Source organism: Buteo buteo, chromosome 9 (genome assembly GCF_964188355.1).
Source record: "Buteo buteo chromosome 9, bButBut1.hap1.1, whole genome shotgun sequence".
NCBI lineage: Eukaryota > Metazoa > Chordata > Aves > Accipitriformes > Accipitridae > Buteo > Buteo buteo.
In genome coordinates, this window is record NC_134179.1 from 20,755,575 (window position 1) to 20,781,446 (window position 25,872).

General features: G+C 40.5%; 1 protein-coding gene across 4 annotated transcripts in view; it reads right to left on the reverse strand.

Annotated features, from left to right (window-relative positions):
• The window catches only part of COMMD1 (copper metabolism domain containing 1), a 78,903-nt gene that overhangs the window by 6,215 nt on the left and 46,816 nt on the right, over positions 1-25,872 (reverse strand). The window contains exons 3-4 of one of the 4 annotated variants that reach the window (XM_075035607.1): positions 2,647-2,677; positions 1,735-1,783 (exon numbers count right to left, since the gene is read on the reverse strand). The exons of 1 other annotated variant lie outside the window; for it this stretch is intronic. In XM_075035607.1, coding sequence (XP_074891708.1) covers positions 1,735-1,783; positions 2,647-2,677 — 80 coding nt within the window. Of the gene's footprint in view, positions 1-1,734; positions 1,784-2,646; positions 2,678-3,471; positions 3,506-25,872 lie in introns of those variants that run through there. 2 more of the 4 variants (XM_075035610.1, XM_075035609.1) reach the window with 2 other exon arrangements.

Here is a 25,872-nt window from a genome sequence, read left to right on the forward strand (position 1 = left end):
TTGCCTTAGACTAGGATGTTTTAAAGATTTAGCTGTCCCTTGCATAAGTAAAAACCAAATCTACAACGTCACCAGAAACCCAACTTGCCTTCAGACATCCTGGTAGCTTTCACTGTGATTAAGAACCCACATTAATTTTCAGCCTTCCCAATTTTTTTGGTCAACAAAGACACTAAGTGATTTTGGAAAGGACTAGCTGATAAAATAGTTTTACATCTGCAGTTATGCATTTGCTTGCTAGCAAGGAAACCTTGTTATCCTTATTAACAGGTTTTGATATTGCAGTAAGCAAAGTGCTTTATGGAGGGTTTCTTCTTAATTAAAAGAACTGCAGAAGCCAGAATTTCAATAAAAGTTATTAACAAAAGTAGTAGAGTTCAGAAGTGTTGCCCTTTTTTTTTTGGTCTGAAGCCCAACCATTCAGTGATACATGATTAAAATAAAATGGAACTTATTTCTCCACTTAGTTAGGTGTGTGAGAGGGTAAATCAAAGAAATATCTAGCATAACATTTCCTATAAAAATGAATTTTGCTGCTTTTTAACAACTTCTGAGTTCCTCATGGCTAAGCAATAACTAAAATTTTTTTACTACTCCATGTCACTTTTCCTTCCAGATCACTGAATATTCTGCAGCCAAGCAAATCTCCTACCTCCTCTGTTAACCAGGAAAAACCCCAGGTATATATTACATAAGTAATTAAGTGCATCACTGGCAAACAAAGACTCTGGAGTCATGACTGTCAAACCTCTCAGTATCTTATGTTAGCTCGGATAGTAAAACCAGCAGGGAATACCTCCAAAACAATACAATATTCTACAGTAATATGCCAGGAGACAACCACGTGCAGCTGCCCCAGTCTCCTCTGCAGAAAAGGTGGTGGGCCAGGAGTCATCTGCAGATTGCATCTGGCTGACATGCCGCAAGTCAACCCACGCTGATCTGCAGTAGGATGTGTGCAGCAGCGCGGCGGGGGCCTGGGAGAAGATAAGGTGCCCCCCCTCAAGCCCAGGGGGGTTTGACAGCTCCTCTGTGGATGCTGCCGACTCGCCAGCAAGCGCACTAAGCTGCGGGCAACCTCTTGCTGCAAAATCAGGTGCCAGGCATCTTGCTCAGACAGGCTTATTCTTTGTAGCAGGAAAAAGTACTGAAATGTATAGGACAACCTGCCTTTGGAGGATTTCAGGCATACTTACTTGTCTGAATAATATATGTTTTATATTCAGAAGAAATGCAAGGATATATAAAGCCACATACGTTACAAACTAACCATTTTCTTTCAAACAGAATTATCTTTGTAAACACATATCTAAAAAGCACTTTTGACTTTTATTTTAAGCACTCTAAAGAAATTGTGGGCTTTGCTTACATCAAAGCAGCAGGGTGAGGGTTAAATCAGTGATGTATTAACACCAGATGAGTATCTTACAATTCACAATACAAGCAAATTAGGTTGCAAACAGAAAAGCCAGAGGGGGGTAAATCAAACAATCCTGGAGAAAGCTGCTGCGCATAGTTCGGTACCAGGAGCCGGTCACTAACACACCACACAAGCCTGAACTTGCGTTCAGCTTGCATCATACAGGAGCGAGCATGACAGCAAACATGCATGGGAATTCAAAGCACACTCATCTTCTCCAGCAACACCTACATGCAGAAACAAATGCCACTTTGTTTCCAAGGCATTAATTAAACAGAAAAGACAACTGATTTCAGAGTAAATCCATAGCCTACCGTTTTTTTTCTCCCCACTTTTGTAAACAAGTATTAAGACATCGGTTTTCTGGAGTAAAAGGAAATATATGCATGGACTTAGATATAAGGTGCTTCAGCAGCATGAGTTAGAATTACCAAAAACTCTACTGGTTTATCTGAAAACATCAACTCTCCCGCTTCCTCCAGATTTGCTGATTCCATTCAAATACTATTTTAGCGGAACACTTGCAGGGACTACTCAGGTCACAAGTATAATAGTATTTCAACAGGAAAATAATGGCCAACTACCTTATCAGCTCCCATTTTATACCCTGTTACCCTTATAGAGAGGTACTGATGCTCCCTTTGGGTCTGCTTTTCTCCTTGCCGGCTCAGCACCAGGGCAGGTTTTGCCTGTGTCAATACGATTCAGCTTCCCTTTCTCACAACCAAGAGTTGCACATTCTCAGTTATCCCTTTTTTTATTGCTTAATCACTAAACAGTTATAATTCTAGTTGAAAAGAAAGTGTCTGGAAATAGCCAGTGAGGAAACCTAGAGAACTGGCAGGGGGTAGCACAGACCTGACAGTAATAACTGCACCTTAACTTTGCAAGTAAAAACAAATAGAAACCAGTCAAAGTCCTTTAGACCTTTTTTTACACAGTGCTCCATCAGGGTCACTTGGCAAGTTTCTAAGTCAATAGATGTAAAGTACAAGGTGGCTTCGGTCATTCCTTGACACATCAGTGCTGCTGGGAGCAGGGGGAGCAGAGGTGGCTCTAAAGCAGCAACAGCAAGCTGCCTGCCGAGGCCACTGGCTCCAGGGTTAAAAGGAAGCCGGCAAACAGCCCCAGTCGTGCCAGCTACCCGGCCACTGCCAGGAGGTATTAATAGCACGCTCCATGTTAGAGTTATTTCTCTAACACAGACAGAAACAATAAGATATTACCTTCAGGGTTTAGCTGGACCTGCTTAGAGGCCTGCATGATAAAGAAATGCAAATGTTAATTAAAAAAAAAGAAAAACAAAGAAAAAAAAGGAAAAAGAAAGAAAAAAATTCCAAACACCCTCCCCCATCCCAAAACAGACAAGAGAAAAGAAATTTTTAAAAATTCCAACATAACCTGAAATTCAAACTGGAAATCAGACACTTTTTAAAACAGTGCAAGGACGCATCTTCCTTGGAAAAGGCATATCTAAAAGTCATTTTTGCAATGATGCCACCAAGCTCTATTGCAGAAGCCTCCCTTCATCATAGACTACTCTTACTTACTCATTACTGTGGGAATTTGCTCTTGTACTGTCTGATGGCAGAAAATAAATACACCGTGATAAATAAACCCTGATAAACTCACCTCAGCATTACTATTACTATTACTTGCTTCCAAGCCTTTCTTTGGAGGGCCTCTCCTCAGCACCTGGTGCACACAATTCAAATGTGACTCATCAGGGCTGCCTGGTTAAGAGGTATTGGGTTTTGCTCCGCTACATGTGCTTTATGTGCAATGCTGCCCCAGATCCCTCTTCCACACAAACGTCTGTGGTAGCTGCTGCTGGAATGTCAAAATACACAATGAGCAACACTTAAATCTTCTTGTCGACCATCAGGGTAGAAGAACCCTCCCTGCACTGAGCGCTTCCTGGCTGCCCCAGGTTTGCTTCTCCCAGGAATACCTGCTCGTGCCTTTCCTAGCAGGACTGAGGGGAGACTGAGACAGAAATGACCTGTGTAATTCATGCTAAAAAAACCAGTAAAAGATAATGTGTAAGTTACCATGACAATGTTCTCGAAAGTAGGAAACGATGACCTAAAAAGAAGAAAAAGATTGGATTTGAGCTTATTTTTTCTTCTTCAAAAATCAGGGTAATACCACATTGAACTTGGTGATTCATGCTAAGGGGAAATATTTCATGTCAGATATTTATGAGAGCGATTTATTTTTGCAGCTTAGATTCTCAGATTAGGAACACCTGATAAATGGTAAAGAGCAAAAAAAAACCCCCAAAACCCTGGGCCGCCAGAAACCAATGCAGGGCAATAAAAGTACAAGATGCTGCACCGAATCTTCTATCACATTGCATCAATCGTGATCCCACTGCAAACTTCAGAAGTTATTTTTAGATTCATTAATATTCTGCAAGATACACTGGGGCATAAGATAATGACAGCAAAGTCTAGATAATTCCAGAAAAATTGGAATGGATGGCAATCCATTGATTTCATACGACCACACTTCTGACAATACTAAATTCATTATTTTGAATTCAATTCAGAGATATTTTTGCAACAAACCTATAATCATGGCCTTCAAAAACTCTAAGGTAAAGTGCAATTAATTTCCATAATACTATATAAAATAAAGCACGAATATCTGTAACTGAAAGTGCCTTCTCCATTATTTTGGTATTACATGAACCAAGAATCTATTAAGCGAACGATTATTACATCCCCATAGAAAAAAAAAGTTAACCCGCTTGCGGATTTTTTAATACTTTTAATGTAACATCAAGCCTGTAATATCACAGATTAAATAGATAAAGGACTGTAGAAATTGGAATAATTCCAGGAGCATAAGACTAGGTCTTTGATACTGCGCAGCAAATATAATGTCATTGCTTTTATGTTATCAGCCTACTGAAAAATAGTCTACCTAGTATTTTATACGTTACATGAAAAGTATGTATTTATGGATGCAGAGATGCACACGCTTTAACCTGGTGGTCTTTGTGTCTTTTGGAAGCACAGGTTTCTTTTCAGAAAGTGTTACAGGAAAAACCCAAACCATATTTTAATCAGTATAATTAATTAGAAGGAAATGCACACTGTAGTTCTTATACATTTCACATCAAAGAATTAACAAGAATAACAAAGAATAAAGAATTAACAAGAAAAAAAGACAGCTTAACACTTTTATGCAAGCTTTATATAGTTTCTCTATGGCTATCCTGTTTACAAACTGGTAATATTAACCTGCATTGCTTTCTGTAAGCTTTCCAACTTCCTCTCTTTTTGATTTTTTAAAAATATGAGTTTGATTTGTACCTGTTTCCTTTTTTCGAACTGCTTTAACCTTATGTATTCCCCATATCCCGCCCAGAGAGCAGCATCCTGCCCTGTCTGCTCTCCCTACACAAACTCTGTATTACAGGGGTTAGTTATCCACGCTGCCGCTTAAAAATATTATACCACAATGCCTAAATACAGAGGCTGACAATGAACAAAGGGTGGATGTCTAACATGGGTAATTACCCTGCGTTTGTGATTAGTGATCTCCTATTTGTTTTCATTATTGAAAGAGCGCTCAGTCATAACCGCTGTGTTCCAGATGCTGCTGGGACACTGATCATTAATTATGGATGTTGATTAGCCCAAACCCTCAGCTGCTTTGGAGAAAACACTGTGAGTGTCTCTCCTACGAGGGCAAAACACGTTCAAATACCCAAATACTGAGCTATTTCATACGGCAACTTGCTGTGGCCAGAAAGAAAAGGTTATGAAAGCCGCAGTTCTGCTGGTACCAACACAATTCAGAAAAAAAAGACCTGTTTATGTTGACAAAGTGCAAATTTCATTCTCATTTATGGATGACTCTTTGCAAGATTATATCTGTAACTTTTTATGTGGGCTTATCTGATTGTCACTTGCTAAGCTTGCTTACCCGGTTCCTCCAACACCTTTTACAACGTCTTCAAGTAGTTGAGACTCAAGTTACCCCATAAAATGCCTTTCCAAATCTACTGCGGTCACTGGCCATCATGGGAGGTTAACAGAATGGAAAATCTTTTATGGCTCTCCCTCCCTGAAAAGCGGCATATGTTTAAATGTATATAATGTACATAGTATTTTGGCCTCCTGTCTGTTCACAGTTCAAGTCACTAGTTATAAAACTGTGAATTTGATAGGGAATTCCCAGTGATTTCTCCAACCCCATAATCAACCAGCTTCATAAATGTGGAGTGACTGAAATGCATTAACAATAATTGTTCAAAAATAGCCTGGTTTGTCCTCCCGAGACACACATGCCAACATTGAGCACCAATGCTAAGGTTGCAGTCAATCACCCCCATGAAGCTGCATCAGCTTCATTTCAGCACTTGGTAAACAGGCAAAGAGATGCAGAACCTAAAATCCCTCTGGTGTAGCCACAGTTTGAGATAACTACTCCATTTTTCAGAAACCTGCAGTGTTTTTAATAGTGCTCCATACCTTTTCAAGATGGCTCTGACCACCTGTGGTTGTAAGCATATGGCTCTTTGCAGATGTATCCTGCCTCGGGCACCCAGAAAACAGGGAACATCTTGTTGGGAAATGACTCCAAAGTGCTCAGCTGTGACCAGCTTCAACAAGCCTCATGCCAGGGCTCTGTGGACTGAAATAAGCCAGGAGGTTGCATTTCACTGTCTTATGCATGAGGTTGTCTCTTACCTTCTGGCAGTGCCCTGTGTCCTACCCTCAGGTAGCCTGTTCATCAGCCTGAACCCAGAGCTGGGTACCTGCAGCAGTGCCCAGAGCATGCAGAGGCCACATTTCCACTCTGGAACATGCTCGAGTCAGGCAAAATACTCTAGAAGTTGAGCTGCTGGACAAAATCTCTACCAAGAATGCACAAATAAGATTTTCAGAGGCTCCTAAATTTTTTAGGACAATTTTTTTCATAAGGGCACCAAGAGGCACCTTCTTGACCTTGCTGTAAACCTTGAGCTTACTATTTCCAAGGTTTTTTTTCCCCAAAAAGCATTATGGCACTTCCTATATAAAAAGATATTTAAGGAGAAACCCCTAGAACATTCTTCCCTCCTAGTCTTGATCTTGGAGATGGACAAACCAGTTTGGGGAAGGATTCAGCCTGGCATGGGAAATACTGACGATGTAAACTGGTTAAAGCTGAAGGCCACTAAATATAGGATTGGGTAATCCTAACTAAAGGCACTGACATCACCTTTGCCTTCTTTAGATAGGAATGGAGGTGTGGCAAGAGAACAAAAAGTCTTACAATCTAACTCCTGGTGCAGGAATGTAAAGACTGTTTTCAGTTGAATTCCAGCACCTTTGAAAGCACAGCTGAGCTCAAAAGTCCTTTCAAACCCTAAAACGACAAGTGTGGGATGTTTAATCTTCAACAGGGGCATTTTTCTCCTGCTGCTTGACCAGCTTGAAGTAAATAGGGGTAACACCATGCAAAGTAAATCACCTCACCTGCTTAGTCTGCTGACACTTTCATGCAACTCTGGTTAGGTCTTGAGCCCAGTTGTTATGTAGAAGGTGTAAACAAGCAGAGATTTAAAATCACCAAATAAGAAATGCATTTGCTTTCTGACTTCTTTTAACAAACTTTGTTTCCATTAGGCAAGCTTAAAATACCTCTGTGCAGATGGGTTGCAGGGATTTATATCACTTTGTGTGCATATTGGGAAGAAAGACCTGCTCTTCCCCTGTCCTACAGGCATGGCCGTTTCCTCCTTACAACAACAAGAAAGAGGCAATACAAGTCTAGAGAGCCAGGGACTGTTCAAGGTCGAGGCTTATTAAGGGAGAATTTATTTAGGAGCTTGTGGTCAATTTTTGGAAATCATAGAATCATAGAATAGTTTGGGCTGGAAGGGACCTTTACAGGTCATCTAGTCAACTCCCCTGCAATAAGCAGGGACATCTTCAACTGGATCAGGTTGCTCAGAGCCCCATCCAACCTGACCTTGAATATTTCCACGGATGGGGCATCTACCACCTCTCTGGGCAACCCATGCCAGTGTTTCAACACCCGCACAAGAAAAAAATTCTTCCTTATATCTAGTCTGAATCTACCCTCACAGACTGGTCATCACTGGTCTAACCCCCATTTGGGATGTGGTACACAACAGCTTTATGTGGAATCATGTTAGTATTGTAACAAACACGGTTACCAGTCCCCAGTCACACTAAAAGTGTAAATTAGACTGAAAGTTTCACATTATTTTTCCTCCTTTAGAAGAAAGCTTTTGGGGATATTATGCAATTCCAGTGTCTGCCATAGGATGCAACCTTAGGGAAATAGAGCCTGAAGTATTATGTGTAATATTTGTAGGTATCTTTCTCCATGTGAATGCCCTAGCGCATGCTTGCAGATATCTGGCAGGGCTTAAGAGGTTTTAAAAGAAAAAAAAAAAAAAATAGACCGATACCTGCAAGTTTGCCCAAACTATACAGAGAAGCATATAAAGACAGCATTTTAAAAAAAAAAAAAAAAATTACTTTTGTATCACTGTGAAATTTGAATCAACAAATGTATTTAAAAACTAAAGGAAATACACTCAGTTTCTGGCAGGGTATCAGGTTCTCATCTTACTTCTTAATCACATTTTTTCTCCAGCTCATCTCAGCTCCCCCACTGCTGGCAGTCCTTCCACTGCCAGTGCTCACAAGGGTACCAGCGACTAGAAAGCTCCATCATCATTTATTCGAACTCTGCTGTGTCAGCTCTTAACTGAGAGACTCTCAGTGGAACCACTGCAAGGTGACGTACTTTCCTCCGAAAGTCCCCTGCAGGGGACTTTAAAGGGTAAATGTCCTTCCTCACTTATGATCGTTGCCTTCCTGTGCTGATCTGCATTTTTCTATCTTGTTTGACAGCTGTACTTGTTTTCTTGCACCACATTTTGTTTGGTTGGTGTTTTAAGCCTGCTCACAGAGCTGCAATATCAGTCTACAGCTTTCTCTATACATGCTTAATTTCCAAATACCTAGGCTAGTCTCTGTTTTTTCAGTCTTGTAGCACTTAATTGCAGTATGAAATTAGTCTAAGAAAAAGAAAGCCCTTACTGGAAGGATCTTCTGCTTTTACCCTAAATGCAGCTTCTCTAGTGAGAAAATTTATCATACCTGGAATTCATATTCACTACATTTTAACCTCCATATTATCTAACATAGGAGCATTCAGCATTGCAAAAAAATTAGAATCAAGCATCATTCAGCATCATAAAAAAAACCCTTTTCAGAATCAAGTTTCAACTACTTTGTGACATTATTTACCATTTTCTTAACTGTATTAGAAAGTACTGTACTATAACATCAAACCCTCTGTGCCACTGGGGCATGTTTTTGTTACAGGGTATCACCAAGACTGGAGTTTGCAGACTGCGCATTTAGTTAACTCTTAATTACATAAGGAAATTCCTGTGCTTTTAACTTAACTGTTTATTTCATCAAATCAGTGTCAAACACGTTCCTCTGTTACTGCAATATTTACTGGCAGGAAAACAGGAATGAGCTGTGTTAAGAAGTACTTTTATAGCAACTACATAGACACAGTTTAAGTAATCTGCATTTAAAAATAATCTCCCAGTCAAAGAATACAGTCAAAACCAGAGCAGAGAATACCTGAGCTTTAGGAGGCTGCGTGACTTGGGATCCTGGCATATTCTGGCTGAGAGCACTATCAGCTTGCAGGCTTAATAACTTGGTTAGCACCCCCCAAAACAGATCTCTCTCGCTCCCTTGCAGCTCTTTAATGTTTTAGTTTATCTGTTATATAAAGGATTCAAGTGTCCACTAATGTCCTGTCTAAAAGTATTACACCAAATATAAAAGCTGAGTGGAAATTAATACCCTAAGACAGTTCAAGTGGCCTTATTTTCCATGACAGCAGGCAATGTTGGCTCCTGTTGATGACAATAGCTAGAAAATCTTAGCTTTTTGACTCCCATCTATATTCAGCCAAGACCATACCTGTTTTGGTCAAAGAAGAGACCAAAGATTAAACTTACTCTGAATCAGCATTTGGAATAAGATGTGTTTAAAACCTTCTTTTCTGCTCCTTTCTGAACCGTGCATACTTGCCCTGTGATCTAAAAGGCACCTGAATTGCCTGAAACAGAGGAGTAGACGAGGGGAGTACAGGGGATGTTGCTGAAATACTTCAACAGGCAGAGCTGAACAAAAAGTACAACGGTGTTTATTTTGGTTGCTTCAAGTTTCGCAAGTGTTTAGTAAAGGCCATGGAAATCCTCTGCTGGTTTGCATCTCTGAACAGTGACAGGCAGTGCCCTCAAAAAGTCCCACATTCAAAAAGTCCCTATATTCTTGCACCTAAGCTCTTAGGTCAGCACGACCCAGCTGCAGCAAATAAGTTTGTGCCCACAAAATGGAATTTTTCATGAAGTAATTTTTCAAGGGCATCTGTTTATGCACATCTATCCCGGCTGTGTTTATAGCATCACAGCAATGCCAGGCATCCATTTGCTCCAGGGTATTTTACCACCTAGAGGGGGAAGAGCCCAAAGCTTGGCAAAACAGATCCTAGCAGGCACACACACCACCAGTAGCATCCCCACCTCCTTACAAAAGCATTAACCCTCTGTCCCTAGGACACTGGTGCATCATGCAAATCCTGAATTACACACGAATATGCCTCTAAATGGAGAGTGAAAAGTTACTCTCATTTGGGCAGAAGGGCTCATCTAAAAATATGAAACCAGTGTACCAAAGTCTTGAGAATATGCCTGCAGTTCAGCATGCATTCAGCTGGGTTTTCCTTCTTAAAATATAGAACAAGACAAAGTGGTCAAGCCAAACACACTTTTTTTTTTTCTCCTGTTTTTACAGCATTTATCTATACCCTTTCCAATGATCTGAAAATAGAATTTATGGGGACAAAAGGGACTACTCAGAGTTACATTGCCACTGCAAACACATATTCTCAGCGGGACCAAAATAACTGTACTTGTTTCTTTTTAATAATTCAAATGTATGAACTTACAAGGGCAAAAAAGCCAAATTGGAAAAAAATTGTTTTATTTAATTTTTTATATTTTTTTCTCGTTTCTTTTAGAATGCAAACTGCTGCCTTTTAATTCGTCATGAGAAACCTCCCATGGAAAGGAGGGCAGCCACGTATTCGCAGTCCAGCCTGTTTTACAGCCCCTCCAACACTGTTGCTATTGCTGTTCCAAAGCCTCAGGACAGGCATCACGCTCGGATTTATCACCAAAACAGCAGCTCTTGCTGAGTGTGGTGCAAAGCCCACTAAAGATAGTGGGAATCTCTGCACCGACTTCAGTGACCTTTGGATCAAATGCAGTAAAATATCAGCGTTACATGCCAGTAGGGAGACACTGGAGGAATATAGTTCTCTGCTGAAAAAAATGGAGAAGATACAGATTTGCATTCCCCCCCCCCCTTTTTTTTTTTAAACACAGAGTATGTCCTTGCTAATATTTGCTGCATGACACGTAAATCCTTTTTTTCCCCAGCCTCTTTCCTTGCGTAAGAGGAAAAGCAAAGGCTCACAATGAAAACTGAAGCTGTAGGTGCAATCCTGCAAAGAGATTAGCGTGGGAGGACACTTATGCTTGTGCAGAATCCCACTGAAGTCAAGGGGCTGTGGGCTCTGCCCACACAGCTCTGTTTGCCTCAGCTAATATTACAACTTTGTTTTATTCAAGCTGCAATTTCAAAATTCATCCTGGAAATGAATACAGGCAATAGAATATGAACTTCGCATTACAGTCAATGCACCACACCTGGATTCATCTGTTTAAAAGTCTAATCAGGACAGGCAGGACACCAGTTCCCAACATGATCCCAAAACCAGCCTTGCCATGAAGATTGTTTTAATGCATGGCACTTCATAGTCTTCTTAACAGGCATCATGTTGAACTGTACCTTTTTTTAGAAAGAGAAAAGATTCAAAGAAAAGTTATCTAATTTTGGTTGACCTCTTATTCTCAATTCAAGGGCAAGTAATACTGAAGTAGAAATCACTTCCATAACTGAATTGCAGAGCAGTCATTTAACAATTAATAAGTGATCTGCTTGGCATATGAAAACTGAATATGAAAGTAAGTATGTGAGAATCAGAGATACCTCTGCACAAAGAAAGGCTGCAGCTTTTCACCTCAAGATATTTAATTAGTTATCTCTTTCTTTTTCTCCCCATGAACAAGGGGAGGAGAGGATGATGAAATATAAAAGAACTTAACCACTTCTCCTGAGGAAAATGGAGATTATGTGAACGGCTCATTTAGCTTTCTGTGTCTCTGAAGCAGAGGAGAAGTCTCTCTTTTTCTTCTCTCCACATCAGCAACCTTTCTTTTTTGGTCTGCATCCACAGTTTGGACATCAGCGTTTAGCAGAATGGACACATTTCTCATTGGTAGTAAATCTGTAACACTGTAGCCCTGTTCTCCTGCATCAACAAAATGTAAGATTTGTGACCAGTTCCCCTTGGCAGATGTAAGGTTATAGCTCTTGCTTTAGGACTGCGAGAAACAGGGTGTGTTTCACCTCCTCCCCATTCCTGCAATCAAACTAAACTTGTTCTCCTGTGAGACCAACCTAAGCACCCAGGACCTTGCCTCATGGATCTCATGCTGGCCTGGCACATCATGGCCATGAGGGTGCAGTGACACCACTGCCTGTCTTCTCACTGCAGCTCTTGAATGGAAGAACCACAAAGTCATGTAGCAGCTCTCAGATAAAAGAAAAATGAATCGTGCTGTGATTTAAGGCAGGGAGATGGAGAGCAGCATTATGAAACTCAAAGCCACCCCTTCCTTCAGGAAGCAGGGAACAGGAGGAGGACGTGCAATACCAAACGCTGTTGCCTGGTTTTAGCTGTCCTAAAGTGGAAGTATAATAAAATTTGTGAGTGGGCCTGTGTCCTTGACATGCATGTGTTTCTTCTCCTTTCAAACATCAAAGCACTATACCTCTTTAACCCTTGCAAGCCTAGGGGTTTGTACCGATGGCTGATCTTTCTGCTGCACTCTTGACCAAAAGATACTAACAAAGCCAGGACTAACTGTGCACTGTAGTAATAAAAATATTTGTTCCTGGTTTAAATATCTTGCTTTTTGATTCCCTTGCTTACTGTCCTACCAAAGGGCTGGGAGGCAGTGGAGATTGCATGGAAAGATTTGGACTATTTTGGGGGCTAGTAGGGCAAAAAGGGGCCTGCATATAGAGGAAAAAAATGGCAATGAGAACAGGGAATGTCTGCCTACCCTCCCTGCCCGCAGGATTTTCACGTCTCTCCTCACCCTGCTAATGTCTATTATATCTTTCTATGTCTATTATATCTTTCTTCAAGGTTAGAAGACAAGAGCTAGCACAGATTTTGCAGCAGCAGTAAATAATTAAATTTTCAGGTTTATTTCCTCTCATTCTTTAAGCTGGCTTTTATCTGGACCGCTGCTGAATGCCAAATGGGGATTTTCACTGACCATCCAACACTTGCACCCCTGGCTTTCCCTTCCTTCACAAGCCTTTACGGCACACATGGAGCTCAGAGAGGTTTACAAAATCCAAATGACTCCTTCCCCAAATCATCATTCCACCTCCCTTCCGGAGATTTAAAAAAAATTCATCTTGGCTATATTAATAAGCAAAGCTGGGTTCAACTCACATTAGCTGTTGTTTGTATCTATCACAAAACCATAGTGATAATTTCTCAGACCCTGCCGAACTGTTTGCAGGAAGAGCACAGGACGATGCACTGGCGGTGCTGCAAAGAGAGAGGTGCATTGGCAGGGCTGCGTGGTGAACACCGGCACGGGCTTGCCTGCACTATGCTTGATGCAAAGCCAAAAGTGGTGTTTCATTTTCAGGAGGACTACATTTCCTCATAAATTGAAATCAAAGTTTGATAAATAGCTAAGAAGTTCTAAGAAAAACGAGCACAGTGGCATGCTGGGCTTATTGCATTCATTCTGCTTCACTGTAGGCTGGGTAATGAACCACTGGATGTTATAAAATGTGCCTTAATTTCTTTGGATAAAAGAATTATCCTGAGATGAAGTACGCTGGGAAGCAGCTTTACATTTGGAACACCATTCCTCCCCACAAGCCCAATTAACAGTTTTGGAAACAAGTTGTAGACATGTAAAGAAAATTTTACTACAGTGATGTTTTCTAAAATATCAGCCTGGGTTATGAAAAAGGTGCTTGTGCTATAATCAGCTCCTAAAATAAATGGGGAGTGAAGATGGCATTTTTGGTCTCCTTCGATTGATTCTCCAATAAACAAGTTCTCGATGAGAACTCAGCATTACCATTTAATGGGTTTGTGCTACTTCTGTATGCACCCATTTAACAAAGGGCTGTAACTAAATGCTGATAAAATACCTTATCTTGACGTTACAGACCTCAGCTTCTCATTTCACTGCCATTTGCGGTGGCAGTGATAGGTTTTTGTTTGGGTTTTTTGTTGTTGTTGTGACAGCAGAGCAGGGGAGGACACTGGGCACCACAAGCATCCCCTGCACCAAAAAAGTAACAACAGAAGAGTAACTTCTAAAAAAGTAACTTCCACTATAACTTTTAACAAAGCCAGTCAGTCACACAAAGAAATCAAATACATCTTTGGTGTGTTATAAAAACAAAGCAGCACAGCCCTGCTGAAAAACATCCCAGAGATGCTTTCCAGAAGAGACTCTTCTGTGCTGTTGAATCCAGTGCTACTGCAAAGGGGTTGATACAGATTTCAGGCCACTGCTGAATTTTAAACAATAAGATAGATACAGACAACATTAGACTTGGCTTTTTCTTTTTTAACCTCACTGGGTTTATCTTACCACACTGCTCTTCTCAATACAATTTCACAACATATTGCAAATGATGGAGGGAAGAAAGGCTGAACAAACTGTTCAATGGTTGTCTTTCAAGGTGGGTATACTGGCTTGGCTGTCGATATATAGAAATATATATTTCTATATTTCTTTATATATTATCTCATCAGATCTGATGAAATTCTGATACAGCAGTTTTGGATATCATTAAAAAAATCCCAATGTCACCAAACTGAAAAAAAGAAAAAAGGTTCAGAGATACATGAACTCTTTGAGAGGACTAATAGCAAAGCGTCTGCAATAGCTGGCAAAACTCTGCCACACATTTCTTCTCTCTGCCAAGTAGAGCTGTCCTTCACTGAACTGGGGATACCGTATCCTTGACTTTTATAGTTTTCCCTGTAACATCAGGCAATCCTATGCAACCTTTTGACCTTACAACAGACTTGGACACCACTGAGGTTGAAACCAGGCAAATTTGAGAGATGCCTGCAGAGTTATACCCAAGGACAACCACCCCTACACATAATTTCTCCCAAGCACACCGGACACTGAATTCTCAGGCAGTCCTGTATTATGCCTCAAATACATCCTCCCCTGTCACAGTTCACCATCTCTTTTTGACTCAGATGGTTGGTCTGTATTTTGGGCTCTCTCTAGAGCGAAAGCTGACATAGACTGAGAAACGCATGTCTGTGCATATACACAGTTTGCATATGTGCACCCACAAATGCATACCTAGTGGCACTGTGTTTTGTTCAGCAAGATGTGATAGGGAATCAAACACCAGGATGATGTTTCTTTGCCTCCACTTCCAAGCCTCCTTCCAGTCAATGCTCCCTGCGGAAATAAAAAGCCCTTCTCCATTCCCATCACATAACCACCCCAAAGCTTTGTGAAAACCATGCCAAAGGCCCTGCTTTTGACGTGATAACCTCTCTGCATCAAGCTTTCTCTTCCTTATGATCTCTGACTAGCTTTTCTGTGTGCTCTTTGTGGCAGGTGGCTTTCTCCAAAAGGAACTGATGATCATAGCCACTCTCTTACTGCTGGCCTTTGGGGCATCACTGGCACTGGGAAGTACACACAGTGGCCAACAGCATGGGAAGGTTTTGATCAAAAGTTTAACTGGCACCTGGGAAAGCACATTTTGGATGAGGGGCTAAGTACTTGAAGGTGTTTGCTTAGGGCAGCTGTTGCCCCACGGCATGGGGAGCTGGGCCTGGGAGAGCACTGTCGCACCCCAGGCTGGAAAGACTCAATGGTCAATCCTGAACAGCAACTTCATAGATGCATTTGAAGTTCAGACAGTGTGAGGCCCTACATGACTTCTCTTCAAGAGAAAAACCAAGCAGGGATGAGAACAGACCTGCTTACGCATCACTTCAGACAAGTGATGAGGGATTTCCCTTGCTGGAAACCTCTCCCACATGGCACCCTGGGTGGATAACATGCTCTCCTCCCTCCGCTGTCCTCCAGCGCTGCTCTTGAAGAACGCGTGCAATGAAATCTCCACCATGAAATCTCCAAGAAAGCCAGTCTTCCTGAACAGGGGACTAATTTTAGGGCTCCCACTACATATGAGCCTCAAAAACAGGGAGCAGTACTTGCACTGCATCACTGTAGAGGAGTTAAGGAGGAGGCAAGAGGGTCACTGCCCATGTTAAAAAAAACACCCTAGACAATATTTTCCATCTGGACCAGTCCTCCAATGCAACTCCCTTTTTCTTGCTAGTGTTTGGTTGCCTCAGGTTCTGTGTCTCAAAATGGCCATGAATAGGAAATAATAAGCAAATACAACATCTCCACTTATTACTACTGTATGTTATACATCCTTTGTGAGCAACGTGGCCAAGACTTTTTAAATTGTGGTGAAGCATATTTTTAACTGTTACTAAAGATACAGTGAGTCATTAATGATCTGGGCGCCAGAAGACTGTGCTTTCTGAAGTCATCGCTGCTCATTATTTCAAGAAAACAATTAGTCAAAATTAAAATTAAAAAAGCCCTAGAGCTTCCAGGAACTGGATACTGTTCTTTGAATCATTCATGAACAGGATGAAGACAATAAAGGCTGTCTGGACCATCCCCTCACCCCTTTGTAATGGGTAGAATAACTAGAGATAATTTCATCAGTAAGGGACAATAAAAATATAGATCCCCATCAGGAGCTCCAGATGGGGAGGATGGAGGGATGGAAACACTGTAAAATGATTCTTATTTACTGAGCTGGGTGCGTTAAACTCCAAGCTACATACTTTTTATTTTTTAACAAGAGTCTTAAGCATCTAAAAACAATAGCTTGAGAGGAATACTCATACTGGAAAACCAAGGCAAAAAGTTCAAATAAAAAAAAAAAGTAGCGTTTAAAACTGGGATTAGACTTTTTCAAGACAACGCATTTAGAAGACAGTATATTACCAGAAAGAACAGAAGCAATTTTTTTCATTAAAAAATGAATCACCATACTTTTCCCCAGCTATAACCCATTTATCTGACTGTAATGAGGAGCCAGCATTTGATGTTCTAATCTCTACAGATTCACCCACTAAAATATAACCACTGTAGGAGCAAAAAGACCCTGGTACTTTGGTATAAGGTGCTGGTAGCACCATCTGAAGTTCTTTAGTCTCAGAATAGCTGCATCCATAAGGATAGATGCACTCTGCTCCATGAGATTTATTGCTATTAGATAAAATGGCCAGAAAAGCAGCTTTACTAATTTTTTTGTCTTAGGTAAAAGCTCTAATCACCATCCTCTTAATTTTCAGCTACAAAGGGCAAAAGCAAGTTGTTTTTTTTTAGGGGGAAAAAACCCAACCCCAACAAAAAAACCAAACCCACCATATGTTTGGAGTTTCGGTTACATCATCCCTCCCCGTGCTCTTCCTGACCCGAGAGACACGCTGCTGCAGTGAGATCTCACTGTAGGCGCAGATATGTGCCATCAGCTGACAGCTCCGAAACAGGGGAAGCAACCAGCACAGTTGCACACCTCGGTCTGAATTTACTTACGGAAAGAAAAAAATTTGGTTTATTCCTCAAAGGAGGGTTGGGGAATCTGGACTATGGAGCCCAGGGGATATTTTTCCCGGAAGATGCCTTTCAGTTTGCAACTGTTTGCTTGGTGTGTGATCTAATTTTTCCTCCTGTCATAGACTCTCTCTGACATGGCTTGTCTCCATGTGATTCAGAGCAGGCATTTGGGGACTCTCCAGTGACAGCAGGAAACACAATTTTCTGAGTGGAAAACCCAAATCCTCTACAAAGCTGAGTTTCGCATCTCTTCTTTGGAAAAGATGTAAACAGCGCCCCCCAAAAACTAAATAATTTGAATGTGTTACATTTGATTTATATCTGAAACATCCCCCTTAATAACTTCTTGGCATTGCAGTTGTGACTGCTGACATTTTCTAGTGGTGAGCAACGGCCCTAATGTCACTGTTAAAAGCACAGAAACATTATAAATGTATAACGAGGCCTGAGAAGAGCTGCTTGCTGGTCTGTTGGCTTAAATGTCACACTTTGGTTTGCAGTCCAGAATGTCACATAATGCGAGCATAAGTACACAGCTGGCCAAGGATTAAATCTAACACTAAATCTAATGCATCTTCCTCTTTTTCACACCAGTGGAATACTCTCTCTTGCTCTGTCTTATGTCATCAATATTACAAGCTTCTCTATTTAAGCTTTTCTGATTCCTGTCTCATCTCTCCGTCTCTGCAGAAATAAAGACAACCACAACTTGCTGCTTTGATTACAATACCCCTTCCTTGGGACAGCCTTTGGTATATGTTTAAGGCACTTTTACTTTCCAACTGCAATATGTTTACTCCTACCAGGGTGGCTTTGCGATCACAGCAAAGAGAGCAGAAAGAAAAACTAATGTAGAACAACAGCATTCATTATTTAAAAAAAGAAGTTGTTTCTTCCTCTTAATCTTCCCGTGTTGCTTTCCATTAGCAGTTTGGTAACTAGAGATCATTTCTTACTACATGTTTTCAACACACCTAATGCAGCGGTTTTTTTCCTGAAATCCTTGAACCAGTTTCAAGAGATGAGGGACAGTTAACAAAGAAAACTAATTTCATAGTTTTGCTTTGCAGCCACCCACATGTGATGCTTCCAAAGGGTCCAATACCTCCAGTAAAATATTTTGGGCTCCACAACTCAGAAAAGATGATCTCATACTACAGGCACCATCCCAAGACTATATTAAATGGAAGGCTGCTTAATACCAGCATGTGCTATACTAATTTTGAGATCATGTCACTTCCGTCCCTAATACTGCTGTTCATTTTTCGGGTCCATTATCCGTGGATTGAGCACTCCAAGTGCATAACGGCAGACTAGTACCTCTCAAATGCAAAAATGGGGCATTTAATAGCAGCAGTATTTAAAAAGTGGTCCTACAGCTACTGGTGGATCTGATGGTTTTTATACCTCAGTTAAAAGCAGCTTTGAAAAGGCACATTTTTAGCCACGTGTACGAATATTAATGATCAATGTGCTTTTGCATGAAGAGGGGAGGAGGAACAGGAAGGAGAGGAAAAAGAAAAAAATAGTAGGAAAAAGGTTGTTAGAACAAAAAAGTGTAAAGGTCAAAGAGTGGAGAACTGTTCCATCCTTTGAGCTAATAAAGGTAGCAGTTCACAGTAAATGAAGGATGGTACGGTTTCATTTGGGGGACAAGGTAATTTGTCAGCTAGTACAAAACTCCACTACAGCAATTTTCCAACTTACCAAATTGGTCCACAGAAGAAACAAGTTTTTCAGGTGATTTTGCTGCCTTTCATTTGATGTTTTCATAGGTGACACAACCGGGAAGCAGTCTGAAGTAAATACCGAAATGCTTCTTGTTGGGAGGGAAGAAAGCCCCTGGAAAACCTTTAACGCTTCTTTTACATCACTAACATCAGGCACTACAGATGTAACTGCCTAACATGCACGAAAGATTTCTGGCTGAAGAAATCAAAATTAGCGTGTATTTTCTTCTTCTTTCTTTTAGCAAACAAGCAGACCTGACAGGGCATCTAAGTGAGCCATCCAAGACTTAATTTCCATGAAGCACAATACAACTTAGGATGGAAATGCAAAATTTGAAGCAGCCTTTCAACAAAGTCTCCTATCTCAGAAATACTCTTCAATAGCTTAGCATGATTTTGAAGGTTTGTTAATGTGTTAAAATATTTGTTATTAAATGGCATGCATGAGAAAAAGCCTGAAACATGATCAGACCTTTCAGCAGTTTTGCTCCTCATGTCATAAAACACCATTCCTGGCTGAGGTGGGGAGGGCTCCTTCGTGATGGCCCTTTCTGAGAAAGGGTTATAAGGAAGCTGCCACCTCCCACTGCACAGACAACAGAGCCATGGCACTGAATTACTCTGCTGGAGATCATCCTCACCTGCTTCTCAGAAGTTTCCTCTTGCATAACCCAACAAGTTCTTAAAATTGCCCTGCCATGTGCCTGGAGCACTTTGAAAAAGCACAGGCAGGAAGGCACGTACAAAGCACCCCACTCATATGAAGCGAACACTAAGGCATGGGTATTTTTTAAATATCTAATCAAGGACTGGGTTTATTACCAGAATTTTATATTCTGCACTACCTGTATGGACTGCACAAGAAAGTAAACATCCCTAATTGAATAATGTGAATCCCACTGCAGCAAAAGTTCACACAAAGCTTTTGCTTTAACGCCTGAGCCCATCTAGTTATTGCAATCAGAGATGCCAGTTCACATAGCAAGTGACTAGCTTTAGAGTTTGAAAACCAGAAATTCAGTAATCCATCAGTAGTCATTAGTCTTCCATTTATTCTCTAATGTCCTTACTATTTTGCTTATGGATTATCCAGCTCTGCTTTAAAAACTGTAGATATAGCATCATACTAATATTATACAAAGCCATAATGCATTTAGTGTGAAAACAGTTTGTATAAGATTGCAAACCTGTTGCCTAAGCTTTACAGGAACCGGATTGTACATGGATTTCATCTTGATCAGTGTGTCTAGTCTATAACCTAGTTTCCAAAAATATCAGTGTAGTTCTCTCTTTGTAAGAAAAAGAACCTGAAAATGTTTGAGACAAGCTGATGAGATGATGTTTGCTATGAATAAGAATGTTTATATTGGAGATTAATTAATGATTGCATAAATGTTTGTGTGACACTTGTTTTTTATCCTTCACACTGAGCTTTACATAAATTTTGTATGCATTTACCATCCATTAATGATGGTACCTATAAATCCAGATTGATTTCCATTGAAAAAAAACAAAAGACTTTTAAAGATGCAGGGAAGAACCTCACAGATTAATTGCCTCTGTCAGATGACAAAAACTGGACTTGTTTTTAAGTAAATGGACTTGTTTTTAAGTCATGGTTTAGCAAGGGATCAATACAAGCTGGCAATGGCAGCTACCAGCCAAATTCAAGCCTGGTATAATTTTCAGAGCTGCAAGATAGGCTTTGCACCTCAAAACTTGGAGGAAGGTGAAAGACCCAAGATTATGGCTAAGGAATCTTTCAGATCCTCAAATCTACCAAAGAAAAACTGCACTTGAGACTTGCCACCTTAGAAAATGAAGTCTCGGCAGCAAGCAATCCCATCCCTCCTTCCATGCAAATCAAGGAAAAAGCATGTGGCTTTTGAAGCTCTCTGTGCTGGGAGAGGGCTGATCACTAATGACCAGGAGAAACAACAGGCAGAACTAAAAACGATAGGACCAGCTCCTGTCTGCAGCTCCAGTCATTGTTCCAGGAGCCTGAAGGGAATTTTAAGTCCTTCTCACCTATACTTCACTTTTTTTTTTTTTTTTTTTAAGGGATGCCTATGGGTGCATGCCAGCATCAATCAAGTACTTGTGAGGAAAGCATCTGGCCTGACAAAGGGATTTCTCCTGTTTTTCAGTTTTTACAGTGCATGCTTTTGAAAGTAGAGCTCTAATTGGAGTGCTCTTTCCACATCCATTAAAAGGCAGAAAACCGAAATACAATCCAAACCTGAGACTACAAACTTCTGCTATTACATCTGGCAATCTTGATTAATTCAAGGCTTGGATATTCTCAGTAGAGTAAGGAAGTGTCAGCATAATGCCCTATGCTGATGTGAAAGTGCCTCGCTCCAATGCATTCTACTCTCATTTGAAGGTTTCATTAGCGACAACTACTTTTATGCTACAAAAGCTTGGTTTTCTTAAGCCCTGAAGTACCTGTCAGTATTTTTTTTCTTGGAAAAAACAGTACACTTATTACTTGCACACCATGGAAAATCTAACAGGTTAAAGATTGACACAGCAAGGTACTCAATATCCTGATCAATATAGCAGTTGATGTACTAACTTTCAAGAGTTTGGTAGTAAACTCACCCATGAAATATTATCTGGGAATCTCAGTGTATGGGTTAAGAAGCACACAGCAAGAGATTAGAGAAACCCCTGGTTTCACTTGATGAGAGCATTTGGGCTGCAACCTAGTGGCTTGGGCCCTTCCTGATCCCAGCCAAGTAGTTCATCCTTCTCACAAAAGAAATTAGCTTAGCATCACCAGAAAGCTTCAGCATTTCTTTTTTATAACTGTTTATTGATGCCTGTCAAGATGTTTGTTCTAAAAAATTTAGGAAATGGAGGTCTATTGAACCTGTTAATGAAAGGTTTATTACATTTAATTGAGGCCGATGTTGCATCTGGGTTGGGTTTTTTCATTCATTCTGTTAAACGCAGATGAGCTATTGTGTCATTAGCAAATTATGTAAAACAATCAATATTCTGTAACATGAAAAGCAAAGTTATTTTGGGCAATCTATGTGAAAAAAGGCACAATACATCTCCACAGCCCTTTCAGTTTTGCTCCCTGGGTCCATTTGTTCTAGCAGCTTCCCTTGCTATCTACATCCTGAATCTTCTCACAACTGTGATCCTCAAAAACACTGACAGAGTAACTAAACACAGATTTCAAGTTACAAAACAAAGTTGTTCACATTTGCTGGTAAAACAATCCTTGTTCCTCTTGGAGTGAGCTTCAAAACACCTCAGTTAACTCATGCCACAGATAAAGCTCTAAAAATAGCTTGCCCTTAGGAGAGTTTTGACCAAAACAAATTATCCAGTTTAATAAGCATCGTTCCCTCCTTATCCTCTGTAAGTTATGCCTGCCAAAGGAATTAGAAACAAAAATAGCAGTTTTATCTTCTTCAAAACTACCAAACCTACAGGCTCCAAACAGAGTTCCAGCTCAGAGGAGTGCAGCAGCCTGAGCTATATGGTGTCAGAAATGAAAGCCAGAAAATGGTTAATTAGCTCTTCAAGTATCTGAAAGGGTAGGATATATTATAGTCAACAATTCCACAAATTCAACCTGAACTCCTGGTCCTGGATTATCAGTTGTTGACACCCTCCTCAAAGCACAGGATTACAAATATTCCCCCTGAAGCTTGTCATTGAGCATCCTGAATAAGCTGCAGGACAAACCCAAACCTGAAAATATTTTAAGTAACAGATGACTGTGAAAAATACAGAATGAACACAGGAAAAGGCTGCTACTTTCAATGAGGCTTTTCATTAGAACATCCATGCTTGAACAATCTGCTTTTCTCCCAGGTGTTGTTAAATGTTCACTGCAAGTTCCATGTTTCAAAATCTCCCTCTTCCACTACCAGGATATTTACTGGTAATAAAACCTGATGGTTTATTCACACCAAACACATCACAGAAACTTTTGTTATAGGTGGTTTTTCTATGGAGCTGGTTTCATTGTCAGACTTGGGCATCTCACCCAAAATAGATATCCCCCACTCCAAATCCCAGAAATCAACCCAAACTTGCAGATTACCAGTCTAGTATGTCCATCTGCTGCACTTATTTTAAAATATCACATTTGTTGACAAAACTTCACCTCTGAGTTCCCTGACCTGCTTATTTTGGCCCAAATATTACTGCTTATATTGGTTGACACACTAATGAGAAAGAATCTTTTTGTGTAGCTATAATTAAAGAACAGCCCTTAGTAAATCCCGGTCTGCACCCTTGCAAAGCTACTTGCTGGTAATTTCCCTACTTTCCATGTTTCTTGCTTTGAAATACGTGCATGCTTTATGCTATACAATGCATTTCTACCTAATACATTGTCAGAAATGGAAATTATTAACAGCAGGTTCATAAGGCTTCAGCTTAACAGGAATTCACAGCAGTTTATAATTTATCTCTCCAAGTGAGGGACAAGTAATCAACCTTCTCCAGAAAGACCCTGAAAACCAGCAGAATGACCAATGTCTGAAGATAGAGAATTACAGAGGAAGAAGAGATGTGTTTAATCAAAACAATGTAAAATGGAGTGTAAGGCGTTATTTGCATATGGTTTAAGTACTCGTGGGAGGAGTGGGAATACAGCTGGATATAATAGTGAACACCATCAGTTTCTCCCACCTTAAAGACAGAGAGTACTCACAGCTAATTTTAAGAATTAAGTATCATTTGAAGGGATAACAATTATTTTTGCAGCAAAGTTTAGTAATAAAATAAGCACAAAATATCAGAATATTTTTCTAAATTTGCAATGAATTCCAAATTTCCTGAATAACAGTAATCATTACATGTTTTTGCATTTTATATGATTTATCACTAAAGTAATAAAAAGAATTCTTAGAAATAGGTACTTTCATTTAGAACTAATAAAACCCAAATTTGTAAATGCCTAAGCTATAATTTTGTTTTTACAAGGCTGATGATTTCATAAAATACAGCTTTTGCTGGACCCTAACCATGCACTATTTAGCTACAACTGCTCTGTTCACAAAAGTATTCATTAATATACTTTAATAAAAGTATTATCTATATGTTTAGACTGCATTAGTGGTTTGTGTTGCATCCTCTTGAGCTCACAAGGAGCCATGCTCCAACAGTTAACGCGTTTCAGCAGCAAAACGTGCATGTTCAACACACATGCTGGAGTATGCAATGAAGTGAGCAAGTCCACAGCCAGCACTTCCATGTAATTTAGCACCTTGACTTTGATCCTGAACATTTCTTACTTTGTCAAGAAGAGACAAGATTAATTCTCTTCTCAAGAGTGTTCACTGAGACTAAATAAAAATGAAGCCCATCTTACCAACAGCATACTATTAAACAGAATAAAGCAAGTGGGAAAGAAGACCTGTGAGAGTTTCATTATCGGACATCCAGGATTGTGACAAGCAAGCCACAGGAAACCAAAACCGTATTTAACACATGACTGAGGGGTCCCCAAATGTATCAAAAACCCCTCCTAGAAAATGAAGCTTATCACCTCAGGGATTGGGGATGGACATCTCGCGTGTCTTCTCAAACTGGGCACATACTGATGCTGAGGGGCAGCACCGTGCTTGCTGCTCGAAACCACTGGTCTGAAACGCAGTGGTCCTTGTGCAATATGGCCAGAGTTTGAGAAAAACACATTGTGAGCTAAAAATAATTTGCAACAAACGCTCGCCACTAAATTAATATCAGGTCTGTGATGGAAACTTTCCAAAACAGTTATCGGATTAATTTCTGAAGTAGCTGGATAATGAAATCTCAGATATTTTGATTCTTCTTTCTCAACAGCAGCTTGAAAACCTAAACACACACAAAAGACTGGATATGCTATGAGAAAGTGTAGCTCACTTCAGCTTTTTTGTTGTTCATAAAACAACAACAAAACCTCAGGACACCAAAGGAAACAAGCTTTAGGATGTGCAATCTAAGAGTCTCTGAATGCTGTTAACGAGCAGCACAAGAAAATACATACGGAAGACTTAAGCCCAGCACAACAAGAGGAAAAAGCATCGCTGAATGACACAGGTTGCGATCTTGTCAAAGACATTTTCTAAATAAAGGGGCAAGATCTGCTGCCAAGAATGAGACTGAGGTAACCTCAGATGATGGCAATATGCCGTGTCTCATCCATAAACTTGTCTCTTAAACCAAACGACTATGTCGGTGCGTGCATAACTTCACAAGGGAAAAGCAAACATGTAATTGCCAATAAAAGCCTTGCCACACAATTAATGTGTGTTGTCCAAAAAACAAAGTCAAAACTAATTATATTTATTTGAACAGCAGGAGATGTAAGCCTTCCTACCTCAGTGGTGGAAGCCAGGAACGTGCCCGGGGCCCTGACATTGGGATGAGGGGCTGGGCTGGGTCACGCTCTGAGGACAGCTTCAGGTCACAAAATGTCCCTAAAGCCTTTTGGGTGACCTGGATATACCATAGTTGAGGAACCGCATGGCATCCTGACATGGGGATGTCATGGGAGGCTACCATGACACCTGCACAAAGCGCTGGTGCAACGGTATGGTGGAAAACACCTTGGAAAAAACAAGCCCTCTCCCTGGGAAAACGTACCCTGCCCCCAAACCTTTTTCAATGACCCATTTGTAAACCATAACAGGCATCACCACCTTGATAGTTAAGTTGGCAAGAAGTGGCTGGAAACAGCCCCCATCAGATACCATTGCAAAGCGTTGAAAACCCAAGAGCCTGCAGCTGCTGCCCGGCTGGCCAGACAGTGTTGCTCCCAAGGGTTTGGCCTTCTGCACTTCACCAGACAAAAACGTCTTTCTTGACTTTATAATCAGGCACTATAACAAGGACTGCAATTCAGTGCCCAGGAAACA